Raw genomic sequence first — 14,366 nt, forward strand, 5'->3', positions numbered from 1 at the left:
CCGCCTTTTTCTCATCAAATTTTTTGTCATCATTTTTGTCATCATGTCAAATTTACATCATTCAGTTCTTACTGCTGGTATTTTTCTATTCTGCGTTAGTGTCAAATAAATTTTTTCATATTTTGTTCAACTAGAAAAATAGTGCTTTCGGGCCTGTGAATGATAGGAAAATTGATGTGAAAAATGATAGGAAAATTACAGTTGTGGTAAGGAGGAAAGCCACATTTTGTGAAACTGTTAGCCATTTGGTTTTACATATTTGACTGTGGCTGTAAGTTAGTATTTCTATTCCACTGTGCCAGTGATTAACCATATTGTTTTAATCAGTCTTTGTGTTCTGATTATTTATCTCATTAACATTATGTGTATGTATTGTTCAACCCCATTCAATGATCTCCTTCTCTGATGTTGTACGTGTTAGAACACAACTTAAAGTTGTGTTTATCATCATCATACACACGTGTAGTAAAATTTTTCATAAACCTTTTTTCAGAATGCAATGGTAGTAAACCTTGGGTTGAAATTCCAGAAGAAATTTTGATAGCTGGAGAAAATGAGTTGCCACAAAACCTTTGTGTTGGTCTAGGTTTCTCTACATTTGTTCCTATTGTGAATCTCACCAACAATTGGTTGATATACCAGGCCCATCCTTTAAAAAAATCAAGTGACAAAGAGATCATATTTCAGCAACTACCAATTAGGACTCTTCTGGCCCCTGGAAGTCATGCAGAGTTTGAGGTAAGAAGAGTATGTATAGAGTGTGTTTTTATGTTTTATCATTTGAAAGTCTAAATATTTTGGGCACTTGTCCAAAAGAAAGTTTTATCATGCAACCGGTTTAAACATGTTTCATATCCTCCACCCTTGTCCTCCATTCTCCCTCAAAACATTCTTTCCATACATTACCCTCTCCTCTCTGCCTCTTCCCATGTTTGCAATAGGGTATTTAAAGAAGATGCATTGAGCTGTAGTCACCTGATGGTGATACAAAATGTATTGAAACTGTTTCTGTGATGAAGTTTTTGTTGATTTTTTATAGGTATAAAAAAGCTTGTGTGTTTGTTTGCTTAGTGTGTTTGTATTATGATTTTATTCTTACTTGTTATGGATAATCATCTGATTAGCTTAAAGATTGTTTAATTATCTCTGTTAACTGTGGTAACTTTACCTACCTTGGGGTATTGGAATGACTTGTCCCATCAGTCAGAAAAAAAACTTCAATCTGTATGATGATGCTACTACATAGTTAAGTTCAGTCTCATATATTCTGATAGGTATGGTAAGTCCTTCTCCAATGCATACTTAGAGTAAAGTTTCACCCTGATGGCATTTGCAACTATTGTCGTTTTCTTGTGGACTAAGTTTATGAGCGATTACATCACCCACAAACTTCCTATTGCATCACGTAAAAGTATCTTGGATAGATTTATGGTAGGTATATGTACAGTAATTTTAACTGTGTAGCATATTGTGTTTTAGGAAATTTATCAGTCTATAATTTTTACAGCCAATTTTTAAAAATATTTTTGAATATGGTGAGAGGGTGCAATTTTTATTTAATTTAGGGGTCTTATGATTTGGTGAATGATATTTTTCATGTCAAAGTGAATAGGCATTATATTTATTTGAAAATGGTGCTACAAGTGATTGTTTTGACAACTATGTACTTGAAAGGTATGACTAGCTTTATTGCCTCTAAATGCAAGATTTACTGGATCATTGCTCGTATCCTACCAGTCTGAAATTGTTTTGTTCTTCTGAGCTGTAATATGACAAATACCTATTTGCAGCAAAAATATCAAGTGCTGTAACCCTTTCAGAGATGACTTAATGTCATAAAAACTTCCTGAGTGGGGTCACTCCACTCCTCAGATCCTTTGCTTTTGGCATCAGCCTCACTTGGTTTGTTATTTTCTGCTCTTTTGTGTGTGATTCATTCCCTCAATGAGTGATTCTCTTCGAGGAAGGAGCAATGTCATGACTTTGATCACTAATCATGTCACCAACTCATTTAAAGTGGATGGAATTTTTTTTTTCAGTTGAAACTAATTTCTCTTTTTTGGCAACTTATCTTTTCCTTCTGTGCGTTGAAGTTTTCCCCTTCATAGTAATTTCTGGTCTAAGTTAACTACCCCGGTAACTGCAATACTTATCAGGGGCACAGCTAGGAATTGAGGCTGGGGGGGGGGGGTTTAGGTGCAACTAATTCGGGGGTGTGTGGGGGTACGGAATGCCCACAAGGATAAGCGGTAGGTGCGGGATTAATAAATTGCGGAATTTTAAGATAAATGGTTCAAAATGGTGAGTTTTACGGCTTTCTGAGGGATATTTTATTAATCCTTACATTATTCCATTAGTAATATCAATCCAATTAAGTAAAATGGATTAAACTTAAAAATTTCTCTTAGCTCTGGGGGTGTTTTATCCCTCAAACCCCCCCCCCCCTTGTTGCACCACTGATATTTATGATGGCATAATGTGCCTCACTTTTACAAGCGAGCAACCGGCTACACAATTTTTTGTATTTCTGCATATAAAACCCTCTTCTATTTATTAGCCACCTAATATGTACAGATGCCTGCTCCCTATACTCCCCTATCAGATGTGCCCATTTTGCCTCTCAGGGTTAATCTGTCAAATTACATCTCACCACAATTAATGTTTTAGACATTAAAAAAAACCGAGATTAGAGAGGTTTCCTTTAACATCCTCTGCAAACCAGAGCAATGTCAAACTCAGTCTCAATATTCATAATTTTAATTACTTGAGCTTTACCTAGGAATCATAATATGTACATATTTGTGAAATTGAGAATATATATCAAACCTTATACATTTTTCTTTCCAGGTTATCATTGCTCCAATGCGTGCTGGGAGGCATTCAGTTGAATTGGAGGTTAATGTAACAAACTTCATGGCTGAAGCCAATGCTCCAAATCAGACGTATCATACCAGACTCACTCTTAACAGTAGCACTCCAAAGGTATTTTTTTGTGTCATGATTCTGTTATTAAATTATTAGCACTTAGAGATGGGCAAGGAATGTTTTAAATTTGATTTGAAGCTGTCTGGGACACTGCTTCAAATAAAATGGAATATCAGTCAACATGGGATGTCCTTCAATATCATTTGTCCCATGTAAATTAGATTTTCTTAATTGTCAGGCATTGCCCAGTACATATTATCCTTTAACCTGTAAATAAAACCTCTAACTACATGAATTTGACTTCATGAAGAGAATGATTTGGAATGAACATCTTTGAAAAGAAAACCAGTGGCGCCCTTGGCAGTTTGCTGTTCAGAATAAAGACTCTTACAGATTGCTACCTCTACAGATTAATACTGCCTGTCTGTCAGTACCCTCAGCAATTACTGCAGAACATAGAATGTATTTTCATTTAGGCTATCTCACCTCTGTTGGGCAATCACTAAACAAAGAGTAAATATAATAGGGACAAGTTTGTAAGATGTTCTAACAAAATTTTCAACTCAAGTCAAGTTGGGCTAAAACTTCTGAGCTTCAAGTTTAGCTCAAGTTTCAATGCAATATTTAACGTTTGAACAAAAATTACTTTCACTACTCTAATTCTGTTTTATGCTCCTTCATAGTATGTACATACTTCTTAACTATGTATTAAATTCAGATGATCTTACTAATTTTTTGAAAAATAACATGGTTAGGAGACTATTGAGAATATAACTTTAGCCCTATTGCCGATTGAGACATGTGTATCATAAATTTATTAATTAAAAATACAACGTGATTAACGACATTGGTAGAGCATATGGACTTGGTTTCATGAGCTTTAATGATCACACCAATAAAACCATTTGAAGTAGATAGTGTAAGGTGTAATAAATATAATGTTTCCTCATTTGTAGATGCCCTCTTCTCCTCAATCCCTCCCCCCAATTTTAGGAGCCTTAGGCCCGTATCGTCAGTTGCTTCTTTAGCCATCCTTCATCTTCCTCGGTTCCCAAAGGATAGATTTCAGTTCGAGAGACGTCCGAAGGTCTTCTTCAGCGCACTTTGCTGGTGAAGGACTCCTCGTCAGCGTAGGTTGGTCTGACCCAACCTTCACATCCACTTCACAACCATTTCATCACTTTAAAGATTTTTAAACAGGCCTTACATAAAAGATAGGTTGGTAGAAATGATTTTGTTTTTATTATTTGTGATGGCGATAACGTTTTAATTTTGTTTACGTTCATTTTTCTGTTTATTTCTGCTTTACATTGCAATGTTATCCGTAAGCCGGTGCATCAAAGGCAATGATTGAACAGCGTATTATCATGGATATTAAAGCTGTAAGGAGATGTTTGTGTATTTCGACACATAAAAACCTTAATTAGAGGTATTCCTGAGGCATAATCATTCGCGATCATGTTGAATCACATGTGATAAAAGTCGTCATACTAGACTCAATCCATCACCCAGCACGTTAAAATCATCTCTACATCGATGTAAAAAGCCTACAAATAAAGTTTTCTTGCGCATCTGCACTAGAAATGGATATGGAGTAACTACATAATGCAATTGTGTGCATCAAGTATTCCTCTTAAGCTTAGAAAGGGATAGTTTAGTCACATCTTATTCACATTTCAATGCAAAGGTTGTTTATTTACATTAATAAAATATTATTGCCTTTGTGTATGGCATTGTTATTGGAACCGATTTAGCCCAGTCGTTAGCGCCCGTCGCTACCACGCGGAGGGCCCACGTTCGATGCTGCTTGCAGGTGAATTTTTTTTAGCTTTTTTTGTATTTCTTTAGCATAAACTTACGTTAAACTATTAATTTTATGATTTTAAATCAGAATAGTGTTTTCTGGATTGAAAATCTTTCACGCGCACTGTGCACGCTACGTCGGTTTTATTATCTTTTGATTTTGATAGTTTTTATCGAACTGCTGTGGCCATTTCGGTATCAATAAATTATATCAAACTGGTTTGGTAATTGTTACTAAATTTTTCAATGAGCCATATGACGACCGAAAAGTTTGATAAATTTCATCAGAATTCGATAGTTCTAACTAAACCTTTTTTCCGCGTATGATAACTTATCTCGGCAATACTTGAGGAATTGCCAAAATCCAGTGGAATTTTATTCGGAAAGGGAATGATGGCTTTAAAATAAAACAACACGTTGGCAAACAACTTTTTGCATTATATTACCTACACCCCAGGAATTATTTAATCATCATGTTGGCTTACGTTAATGCTGGATTGTTTAGGTGTAAGTTTCGACTACTAAAGACTATAGTTGATATTTACTAATCATCTAACTGAGGAAACTTGTTGCTTTTTTCCCACGCTTCGGTCTGTTGCATATTTGAAGTATGAATTATCTATGAATTTTCTGTGAATTTAATTTCTGATTCCAATGTAAACTGTCACTGCGTCCGTTTTCTTATTTTCTTGAATATCCCTATGTTTGATTACCAAATTAAACAGAAAAACTCTTTCCGCGTTACCCATTCGCTCCATTTCGGCATATTTTGTGACCCATGTGACGCTAGGTGAGTTATGCTTTGTCTTTGTTTGACTGGATGAACGGATCTCAGAACCGGACATTCCATGAGCAACGAAAATGATCCAAAAGACCAGCTTAAGTCGGAAGATAAAGAAGAGCTTCACTGAGGATCGTCTCTCGAACGTAATCGCGTCCTTCGCGAAGGAGGCCGCCGAAGGAATCCTAAGTGAAGACGAGATCTGAAGGAGCGACTGACGATATGGGCCTTATAATTTTATTTTAGTTGGAGAAATACTTAGTAAGCCTTACTGCTTTTTTGCTAAATATGTAATGATATTGAAATTTGTTTACTTTCAAGTTTACAACTTGAGGAAGACTGTAGAATGTCAATAGATACCATAATGAACATTTTCAAGCCCCTTTCCCAAGTATAATTTTGAACTGAAGAGGATATGTTACCCACTTTTTTTACTAAAAGAACTTCACATCATTGATAGCATATTCTCTTCACTGCTTAGAACCCTCAGAGAAATTCATTCAACTTAAAAGAAAATATTTCATCTTTCTACTTTATATTTTTGTGAGTGAAGGTATATATCTATCAAATTTCAAAGGATTGTATGTGACGACATTGAAGGGAAACAAGTCAGAAAGGAGTAATCATATCTTCACTGAGCCACAGATTTTATTGCTCTTACTTTGATGTCACGATGTAATGAATGACGTAAACCTATTCATAAACGCATAAGATTCTTTCTGCGGGACGAATGGAATGTGATTTGGTTTGGGGGCATGTGCCAATATGCATCTTCATAATATCGAAAAAACATATCGTTATGATTTTTTTTCCTTACTTCTCACCTCAGTGAAGCCATCTTGGATGTTTACATGGTTTATGATTGAAGTGGATGGGTTGGGGTGCCTTAAGTGTTGTTTGTGAATTCAGATGTGTTGTAATATGCTCAGATCATCTTGAATTAGGAGGATTGTGGTACAGGAATAAGTTGAGCTATTGACACAGTTTTTATTAGTTCTATTGCTGATGGATTGGATACAGTGGGCTGTTTGAGCTGGGGAGACGGGCAGCAGCTGCAGAAGCAAACTCAACCTCATTTGAGACAATTCTAGATCTCTCTATCATCCTCAGCTCTATATCTCTGGCTGCATTGTTTCAGGTTACGGAAAAATAAATGTTATCAATCCACCATAATGGCTAGGTGGCTGAAGGAAAAATCAAGAGTGAGTTAAACTTAAAAAAATTAGTTTCCAATTTGCTGACCATTTGGCTGCTATGAGGCAGTCGGAACTTTGTTGTGCAATATTCACAGCGTAGTTATGTGATTAGAGATAACAATGGTCCTTTAGAAGTGCCTTCAGATGCTTTGAACCAACCATCTATGACACCATTTAATTTCATTTCATTCATTCAAAATTCATTTTGCTTGTGCCATATCTCCTCGAGTATTTTTCAAATTAACATTTAGCATAGTTAGTAATTAAGAAATTGCATTTAATTTCTTAATTACTAACTATACTAACTAATTTTTACTTTTTTCTTGTTTTTTTATATGCATTTTACCTGTCCCTCAACCATGATATTTTTCTTTGCAGGTGGTTTTAATTAGTGATGGTATGAATGAACTGAAAGATGGAGAAACTTTAAATTTTGGAATGCTTCCTGAGAAATGCTCCGACAAAATATCATTACATTTGCTCAATGCTGGGAAAAATGATATACCTATACGCATAGTCATTGATGAGGTGAGCAAGTTTTTAAAAATGGCTTTCAAATATGTATGTATTGCTTATAAAATACTAGAGACTTTGATATCCAGGAATTGTGTTTTTATCATTTAGTGCATACGTATTTTTTAATATTTTCAGTGAAATGTCTCCTTAAATTTGTCAAATAAATTGATGGCCATCTGCTTCTTTCTTAGTGATGATGTGATGTTTGACTTAACTGGTGTTAATGTCTTTATCATAAATTAATACATATTTAGTGCACTGTAAAGCTGTTTACCATGTGCCCTCGTGCAGACCGCGGACCTTGTTTTTTGGGCAATGAATTTAGGAAAACTATTTTTTTTAATTGGCACAAGATAACATGCATTGTTAAATGGATAAATGGTAGTATTTATATTATTATCATCAGCATCATTTTACTGTTTCCCAAGAAACGTTGAACTTGAAATTTACAATTGGTCACCTTTACATTGGCCACCAACCTCAGCTCGTGCATCTTGCACATTAGCAAAATGGCCCACCTCTGGGTGTTGCAATCAGAGGGAAAGATTAAAGAAACAAAGTAATTCCTCAGCTGAAGCTTGATGATTGCATTGCAGTCATTTGTCATTGCTATGGAAACTACTGAAAATGGAAATGCTTGAGCGTGGGTCCTAGTGAATGACGTGCTCCTCGTTTTTGACACCATTGAAAAGGTGTGAAAGGTACCTACATGTGAAAATACCGTGGTCATATGTTGACTGAATGGCACTTCATGCTCTTTGGATATAATTTAATTTTATCTAATAAGCTTTGGATGTACTGAGAGTCAGGACAGGCCTCAAACATAATTTATTCATTTAATTCAGTTTTTTTTGCTAGCAGAATTCACTAACTCTTGACTTACTTTGTGGTATTCCATTATAAGTTTTCCAGGATATCATACAATTACTTATGCCACTAATTAGTGGTATGTATAAGTAATTGTGTGATATCCAGGAAAACATTTTTTGCTAGCTTTTTCTAGGAGGGATAGTGGTTCTTAATTCCACCTCCACCTCTGATAAATAGGTATTTCAACAGATAAAAATTCTAAATATACCTGAAGATGTAGAAAGTTATAATCACCCATGCTGGCCCAGTACTGGCCAGTACTGGAACAGAACCGGCAGGTACTGGCCCAGTACCGGCCGGTTCTGGTCCAGTACTGGATTAATACTGGTCCAGTACTGCATTATTACTGGCCCAGTATAAATCCAGTACTGGACCAGAAAATTTTTCCACATGGGATCCTTTTACAGTACCTATTGTAAATTTTCAGGCTCATATTACGTGAGTTAAACTTTCCTCTCTTATCCTCATTACTATCATGATTTAATTTATTTGACTGAGGAATTATTTCATAGCTTTGATGGAAACTTCATATCATGAAATTGCAGATGCCAGAAGCCTATCAACCTTTTAGGATTTGCAGTGCCTCTAGGTTGTCTAGAAACAATGATGGTATTCATTGCGAAATGGGTGCTGAGGAACTGCACCAAAATGGCATCAACCTTGAGAGGAAAGATCTCCTGTCATGCGATCTTAGTGGAAGTGGCCCAAATTCCATGGTGACCTTTGCTTTGTATTTTCATGCCCCGGGAATAAGTGCAAAATCTCATACAGGTGAGTTGGTATGCATTGTTAATAATTAGTGGTGGCTATTAAGGAGTAAGATTTCACCTGTAAATTAAGTTTGTGTTGATCTTCATGTTTTTGGTGAGTAGTCATTCTATGCATGTTCCTAATGATTCATCCATGAATGGATTTGGGTTGGTCTAGCAAGTTGTAGTGGAAACACTTAACACCAAATTTGTTGGACACGTATTTGCTTGCGATGGTTTTTCTTATTGACCAAACTGGAAATGTCTTTGATGTTCTTGCAGTGGATTACATAGTGTGACGTCGGTCTGGGTTGTGGGTGTGGTTGGTTTGGCTGGGGTTGGGGGTTTTGGAGTGGGGTTTTGAGCTAAGGTCTTGTTGTTTGGGAAGGAGGGGGGGGGGGAGAGGGTAAGGGGAGGTTATTATGTGGGGAGGCTCGCTGCGATGATTGGATTGGCGTACACAAAAGAACGAGAGCTTATAACATAGATTTTGAATTCGACAAAAAATTTAATGCAAAAAACAGGGCAAAACACACATAATACACATGAAATACAGTAGAACCCCGTATTTGCGTTATCGGAATTTACGTTTTCCCGCAAATTGCAAGTTTTTTTCTGGGTCCCGTCATATTTCCTATCTCTCCAATGTAAATAGAACCCTGTATTTACGCCGTGTTTATTTCGTTTTCCCGCCATGTGCACCACGACGTGCCGACTAAAAAAAAATATTTGCGTTAAAACAATTAATCGTGCATATCAGCCCATAAAAACTGTCTTTTGGCTTCCTTTCGCGCATTTTTATTTAAAAATCCAAGAGAGAGAGACGTAATGAGAACTATTTTTCGGGAAGAATTTGAATGTGGCGGGACAGAACGCCACTAACGTCGAAAGGTTGAACTACGTCATCTCGTTTTCGGTCAGCGGCGAAAAGATTCATGATATGAAAGTAGGTGTTTTGAGCAATCGAGCTATGTAATAATTATAATGCAAGAACTCCTGAAGGCATGTTGACAGTAATCATGTAGTCGATAATTTGATACGAGAGTTTGAAACGAAACCAGACGTGATGAAACGTGATAAATGCCGTAACTATAAAACTTGACCGACAACTGGGATCATTTGCGCTGACTTCATTCAACAGTTGCGTAACAATTATGGGTTAATTAAATACTTAAAAAACTTATTTAAACTTGAATTATCCCATTCAAGTAGCAGTGTATCGCAAACTATTGTAAATTTAAAAAATTATGAAGTCGCAAGACAGTTTGTACTACGCACTTGATCGCCGAGGAGTAGTTCAGACACTCGTGTGTTGCCAAGTTATCCTCAATTCGTACAGGAAATAGCATTTATCCGGCTTGAAAATGAGAATTCGAGGTGAAAAACGGACATTTTTAATTGACGAGAAAATGAAAATTTTAGAGCTAGTCGATTCACACACCGGAACCCGCATCGATTCAAACGCTGGCGAAGCAACTCGAATGTTGGGACTGGCAATCCGATCGGATTCCCAGTCTCAACATTCAATACCGTGGTGAAAAATCGCGATGCCATTGTAAAATATGCAAACCATGCGGCCATAATGCAAAATGCGGCCAAAATATGCGGCCATTTATCAAAAAAGAGAATAAATGTGAAGAATTCCAGGTAAGAAGAAATAGAACGAATTCGAAAAGAATAGTTTTTAGGTGCAAGATCATCAAATGTCCCTGCAAATGGTGTCATCTAAAGGCCTGTTTACATAGTACATTAACCCGTACAAGTTAATGTCTAAATTATGAACACGAAAATGCACCGTGTATTCACCCAACTTGTGCGTATGCATGAACAGAAAATAGAACCTGTTCAAATTTGGTTCATGCATTCGTAGTCGGATTTAGGGGCAGGGGACGTGCCCCCCCACCCCCAGATGCTTAAAAAAATAGACAAAATTTGCATACGGTTATCATAGGAGGCTCTATGGGGGGGTGTGGCACGTGTCCCCCCAGACACTTAAAAAATATGCAAGATTTTTAATACCGTCCGGTTATCATTACGTTCCTTTTGTATGACGTGGTATCATTGTACCCCCCCCCCTCTAGAACAAAATCCTGGATATGGCATTGCTTGTGCCCCCCAGAAAGAAATCCTGGATCCGCCTGATGGTCATCATTACGTTTGCTTTGCTTTGTGTATTACTAAAGGAGGCTATCATTTAATTCAATAAGAATAACTTTGATATAAAAATGAAGAGAATTGTTTAAAGTCATCGTTATATCTTGCTTTTAATCTCAATTAAACAAGATCTTTTGCCTGTCAGGCCCTCTGTGCCCTTCCCAGAAAAAAATCCTGGATCTGCCCCTGCCTACAATCGTACGTGCTAATGTATCGTGTAAACAGGCTCAAAGGCCCTTGAGAAAAAGTATTTCCCCAGAAGATTGGGAATCGAAGATTCCACGGCATCTATAATGGTTGGTTGGATAGATTCAAAAATAGGTACAGTCTTGTATATAAGATGGTGAATGGTGAAAGCAAAGATGTTAACAAAGAGACAGCAACTCAGTGGAAAGAATCTGAATATATTAGAGTTCTGGAATGGTTACAGCCCAAAAGATGTTTTCAATGCAGACAAAACAGGATTATTTTTCAATTTTTGCTGCCAGCAAAAACACTGTGCTTCTTAGGGAAACAATGTTATGGAATAATGCTTAGTGAACAATTAAAAAATTAACATTTCCAAAGCCAGTATATGAATAAAAGTGAAAATTCTCTATTTCCCGCTATTTGCATTTTCCCGCAATTTACACTTTTTTTCTTGGGTCCCTAGAAAAGTGTAAATAAGGGGTTTTACTGTAGTTCAATTTCTTTCTCTGCTTTGAACATCAAACTGGCCAGTGATAATAATGGGAAAGAGTGAAAGAAATGCGTTACGCACAAGTCCATTCACCCTTAACTACACACACACACGGTCAAACAAAGTACTAGACAAATAAATGAAGCTCTCCTTCCCTCGAAAACGCACATTTAAATCAAATTATGTAACCTGCCAAATGGCAATGGTACAGTAGAATAATTTTAATTTAAAAAAATGACTGTTGAAACAAGTTATTTGGATATTTCAAGAGGAACTAAGTTTTAAGTTGAAGTTCCGAAGTTGATGACATGAGGAGCACCGATAGTGTGCCTCAGTTTTTCAGCTACTCCTTTGCGTTCTTCGTGGTCCTCATGTGGTCCATTGTTATTTATCTCTTGTGATTGATTTCTTCCCTCAATAAAATATTATCCCTGATAATAAAACTAGATCAGAACTCTGATGACATCATCAACTCACGTCAAGTGGGCAACAACCTTTGCATTTTCTTTTTCAAAATGAAAATGGCTGAATGGCAGAGATATTTTTCATAGTAACTTCTCTTTCCCTTCCACCTACCAAATTATTTTCATGAAATTGTGATTTAGGGTCTGAGTGGATCTCCCAATTCCTGCATGCCATGAGACTTGAACTTAATAATCATCATGCAGAGTATTGCTTGAGATAATTTTGACTGTTCTCTGTGATTGAATTGTAATATGAAGGTTTACATTGAGAAATAATCATCATAGGGAGGTTCGCTTAGGAGAATTTTAACTATTTGTTATAATTAGATTATGTATAAGTTTTAGGGTTCTTTCTCTAGGATAGAAGTACCACCATCAAAGCTAATGAGGCAAAGTGTTATTTCAGGCTTAACACTAGGAATACCGGACTTGACACCCCTCCTAGAACTACCAAATGGAGTCATTTTGACTCCTACCTTATAATTGTTTATTTTTCCAGTTTATTTATGTTTTTATTTATACATTGCTTTAGTTTATCATTATTGTTTATTATAGCATTATTTCAGACGTTATTTAAACAAAAAAATCATTTTTTTTTTAAATGCGAGTTTCGACTGTATTGCTTTGAAATTCTTTTTTCCTACATGTTATGTTGTTTTAATAGGATTTTCACAGAGTAATTGGATAAAACAGCAAACATAGACATTTCAACACATTTTATCATCATGTTTGAATGATCAAAAATATTACCTAGGCTATATGGAAGTTGGGAAGATAATTACAGTAAACTCTTGATTTTACGAAGCAGGATTTTACGAAGTTTTCGATTATACGAAGTGATATTGCGGTCCCGGTGAAAAGCCTATGCTAAATACATGGCGCTATTCGATTATACGAAGTTTCGATTATACGAAATTTTTTGAATTTACGAACCTCGGCTCGGTCCCTAGGAGCAAATGGCATTCGTTTATACGAACTACGGCGAAAAATTTGTCAACAAAACTAGTTACGCCGGCGTAAGTAGCTAACAAATCAGCGCTTCCAACTGTGGTCCATCAAAAGTGCGAAATCGTAAATGATACTGCAACTTTGGAGAGAAATGGGTCGCCAAAAACCTCACTGTGGGAATTTAGGGGGAGTAGGAGTTAAGTTAAAATATCGCGGCTGACATTATGCCCCTATTTACGTGCCTGTTCGTAAACATAGCATCGACAATAATTCATAGTTTAACATGTCAGGAAGGTCGCGCGGAGTATTTCGTACACCCCTAATTAACCCTTTGCACTGCTGTGAACGTACTTCGAAGACTACTTGACTACTTTTCGCCGAAGCACTTCGAAGGGTCCCTAATCCGGGACCCTTTCCTCGACGAGCTCACCCTCGCTGGCCCCTGAAACTGGGCTATTTTTTAATGCATTACCTGACGCAACCCTGGGTTTCAAAGGGCAAAGGTGCCATGGGGGGAAAAAGAGTAAAGTGCGTGTTACTGTGGGGCTGTGCGTCAACCAAACGGGCACGGACAAAATAAGCCCGTTGTCATTGGGAAATTTGAAAGGCCACGGTGCTTAAAACATGTAAAATTGGAAGCCCTCCCCGTTTTTTACCATGCAAATAAAAACAGCTGGATGACCCGAGAAATTTTCCAGCAAACGGTTATACGTCTACAGAGAAAAATTGCTGGAGAGAACAGCAAAATTGTTTTAATAATGGATAATGCCACCGTTCATAAATACGTGGAAGATCTAAAATTGGCTAATGTTCGAGTCCTCTTTTTACCCCCGAACTCGACTAGCAAGTCCCAGCCCTTGGACCAAGGCATTATCCAGGATTTTAAAGTCCTATACCGGAAGAAGCTTGAGCGGTATTACTTGCGATGGATCGGTATGTATACATTCATCTATTTTGCTCATGTGCGTTTGGATATCGATTTAGATATTTTTATTCATGATTATCATTCTTTCAAATCTATTTGCTACTTTTATAAATGGGAACAGAAATTAATAACATCCCGAAATGGACGTTGATACATGCAATCCGCGCCATAATATCTTTCCGTGTATATATTGGCCTTTGTGAATGAACAACTTAAATATCTTAAGTACTGGGCTCTATTTACCGCCAATTTATATTTCAGGCTTCTCGTAATGAAGACGCACTTCCAAGTCTAACCATGAACTTTCTTCTCACGCGCTTCCCCGTTCTCCCATGCTGGGGTTCTGTCTTTCCAAA

The 14,366-nt window shown here is 36.9% G+C and overlaps 1 protein-coding gene across 2 annotated transcripts in view; it reads left to right on the plus strand.

Annotated features, from left to right (window-relative positions):
• LOC124157050 overlaps positions 1-14,366 on the plus strand; it is a 76,606-nt gene that overhangs the window by 25,416 nt on the left and 36,824 nt on the right. For both annotated transcript variants that reach the window (XM_046531525.1, XM_046531526.1), the window contains 4 exons: positions 494-738; positions 2,848-2,982; positions 7,084-7,233; positions 8,637-8,862. In XM_046531525.1, the coding sequence (XP_046387481.1) occupies positions 494-738; positions 2,848-2,982; positions 7,084-7,233; positions 8,637-8,862 (756 nt within the window). The remainder of the gene's footprint in view (positions 1-493; positions 739-2,847; positions 2,983-7,083; positions 7,234-8,636; positions 8,863-14,366) is intronic.

Source organism: Ischnura elegans, chromosome 4, assembly GCF_921293095.1.
Source record: "Ischnura elegans chromosome 4, ioIscEleg1.1, whole genome shotgun sequence".
In the NCBI taxonomy this organism is placed as follows: Eukaryota; Metazoa; Arthropoda; class Insecta; order Odonata; family Coenagrionidae; genus Ischnura; species Ischnura elegans.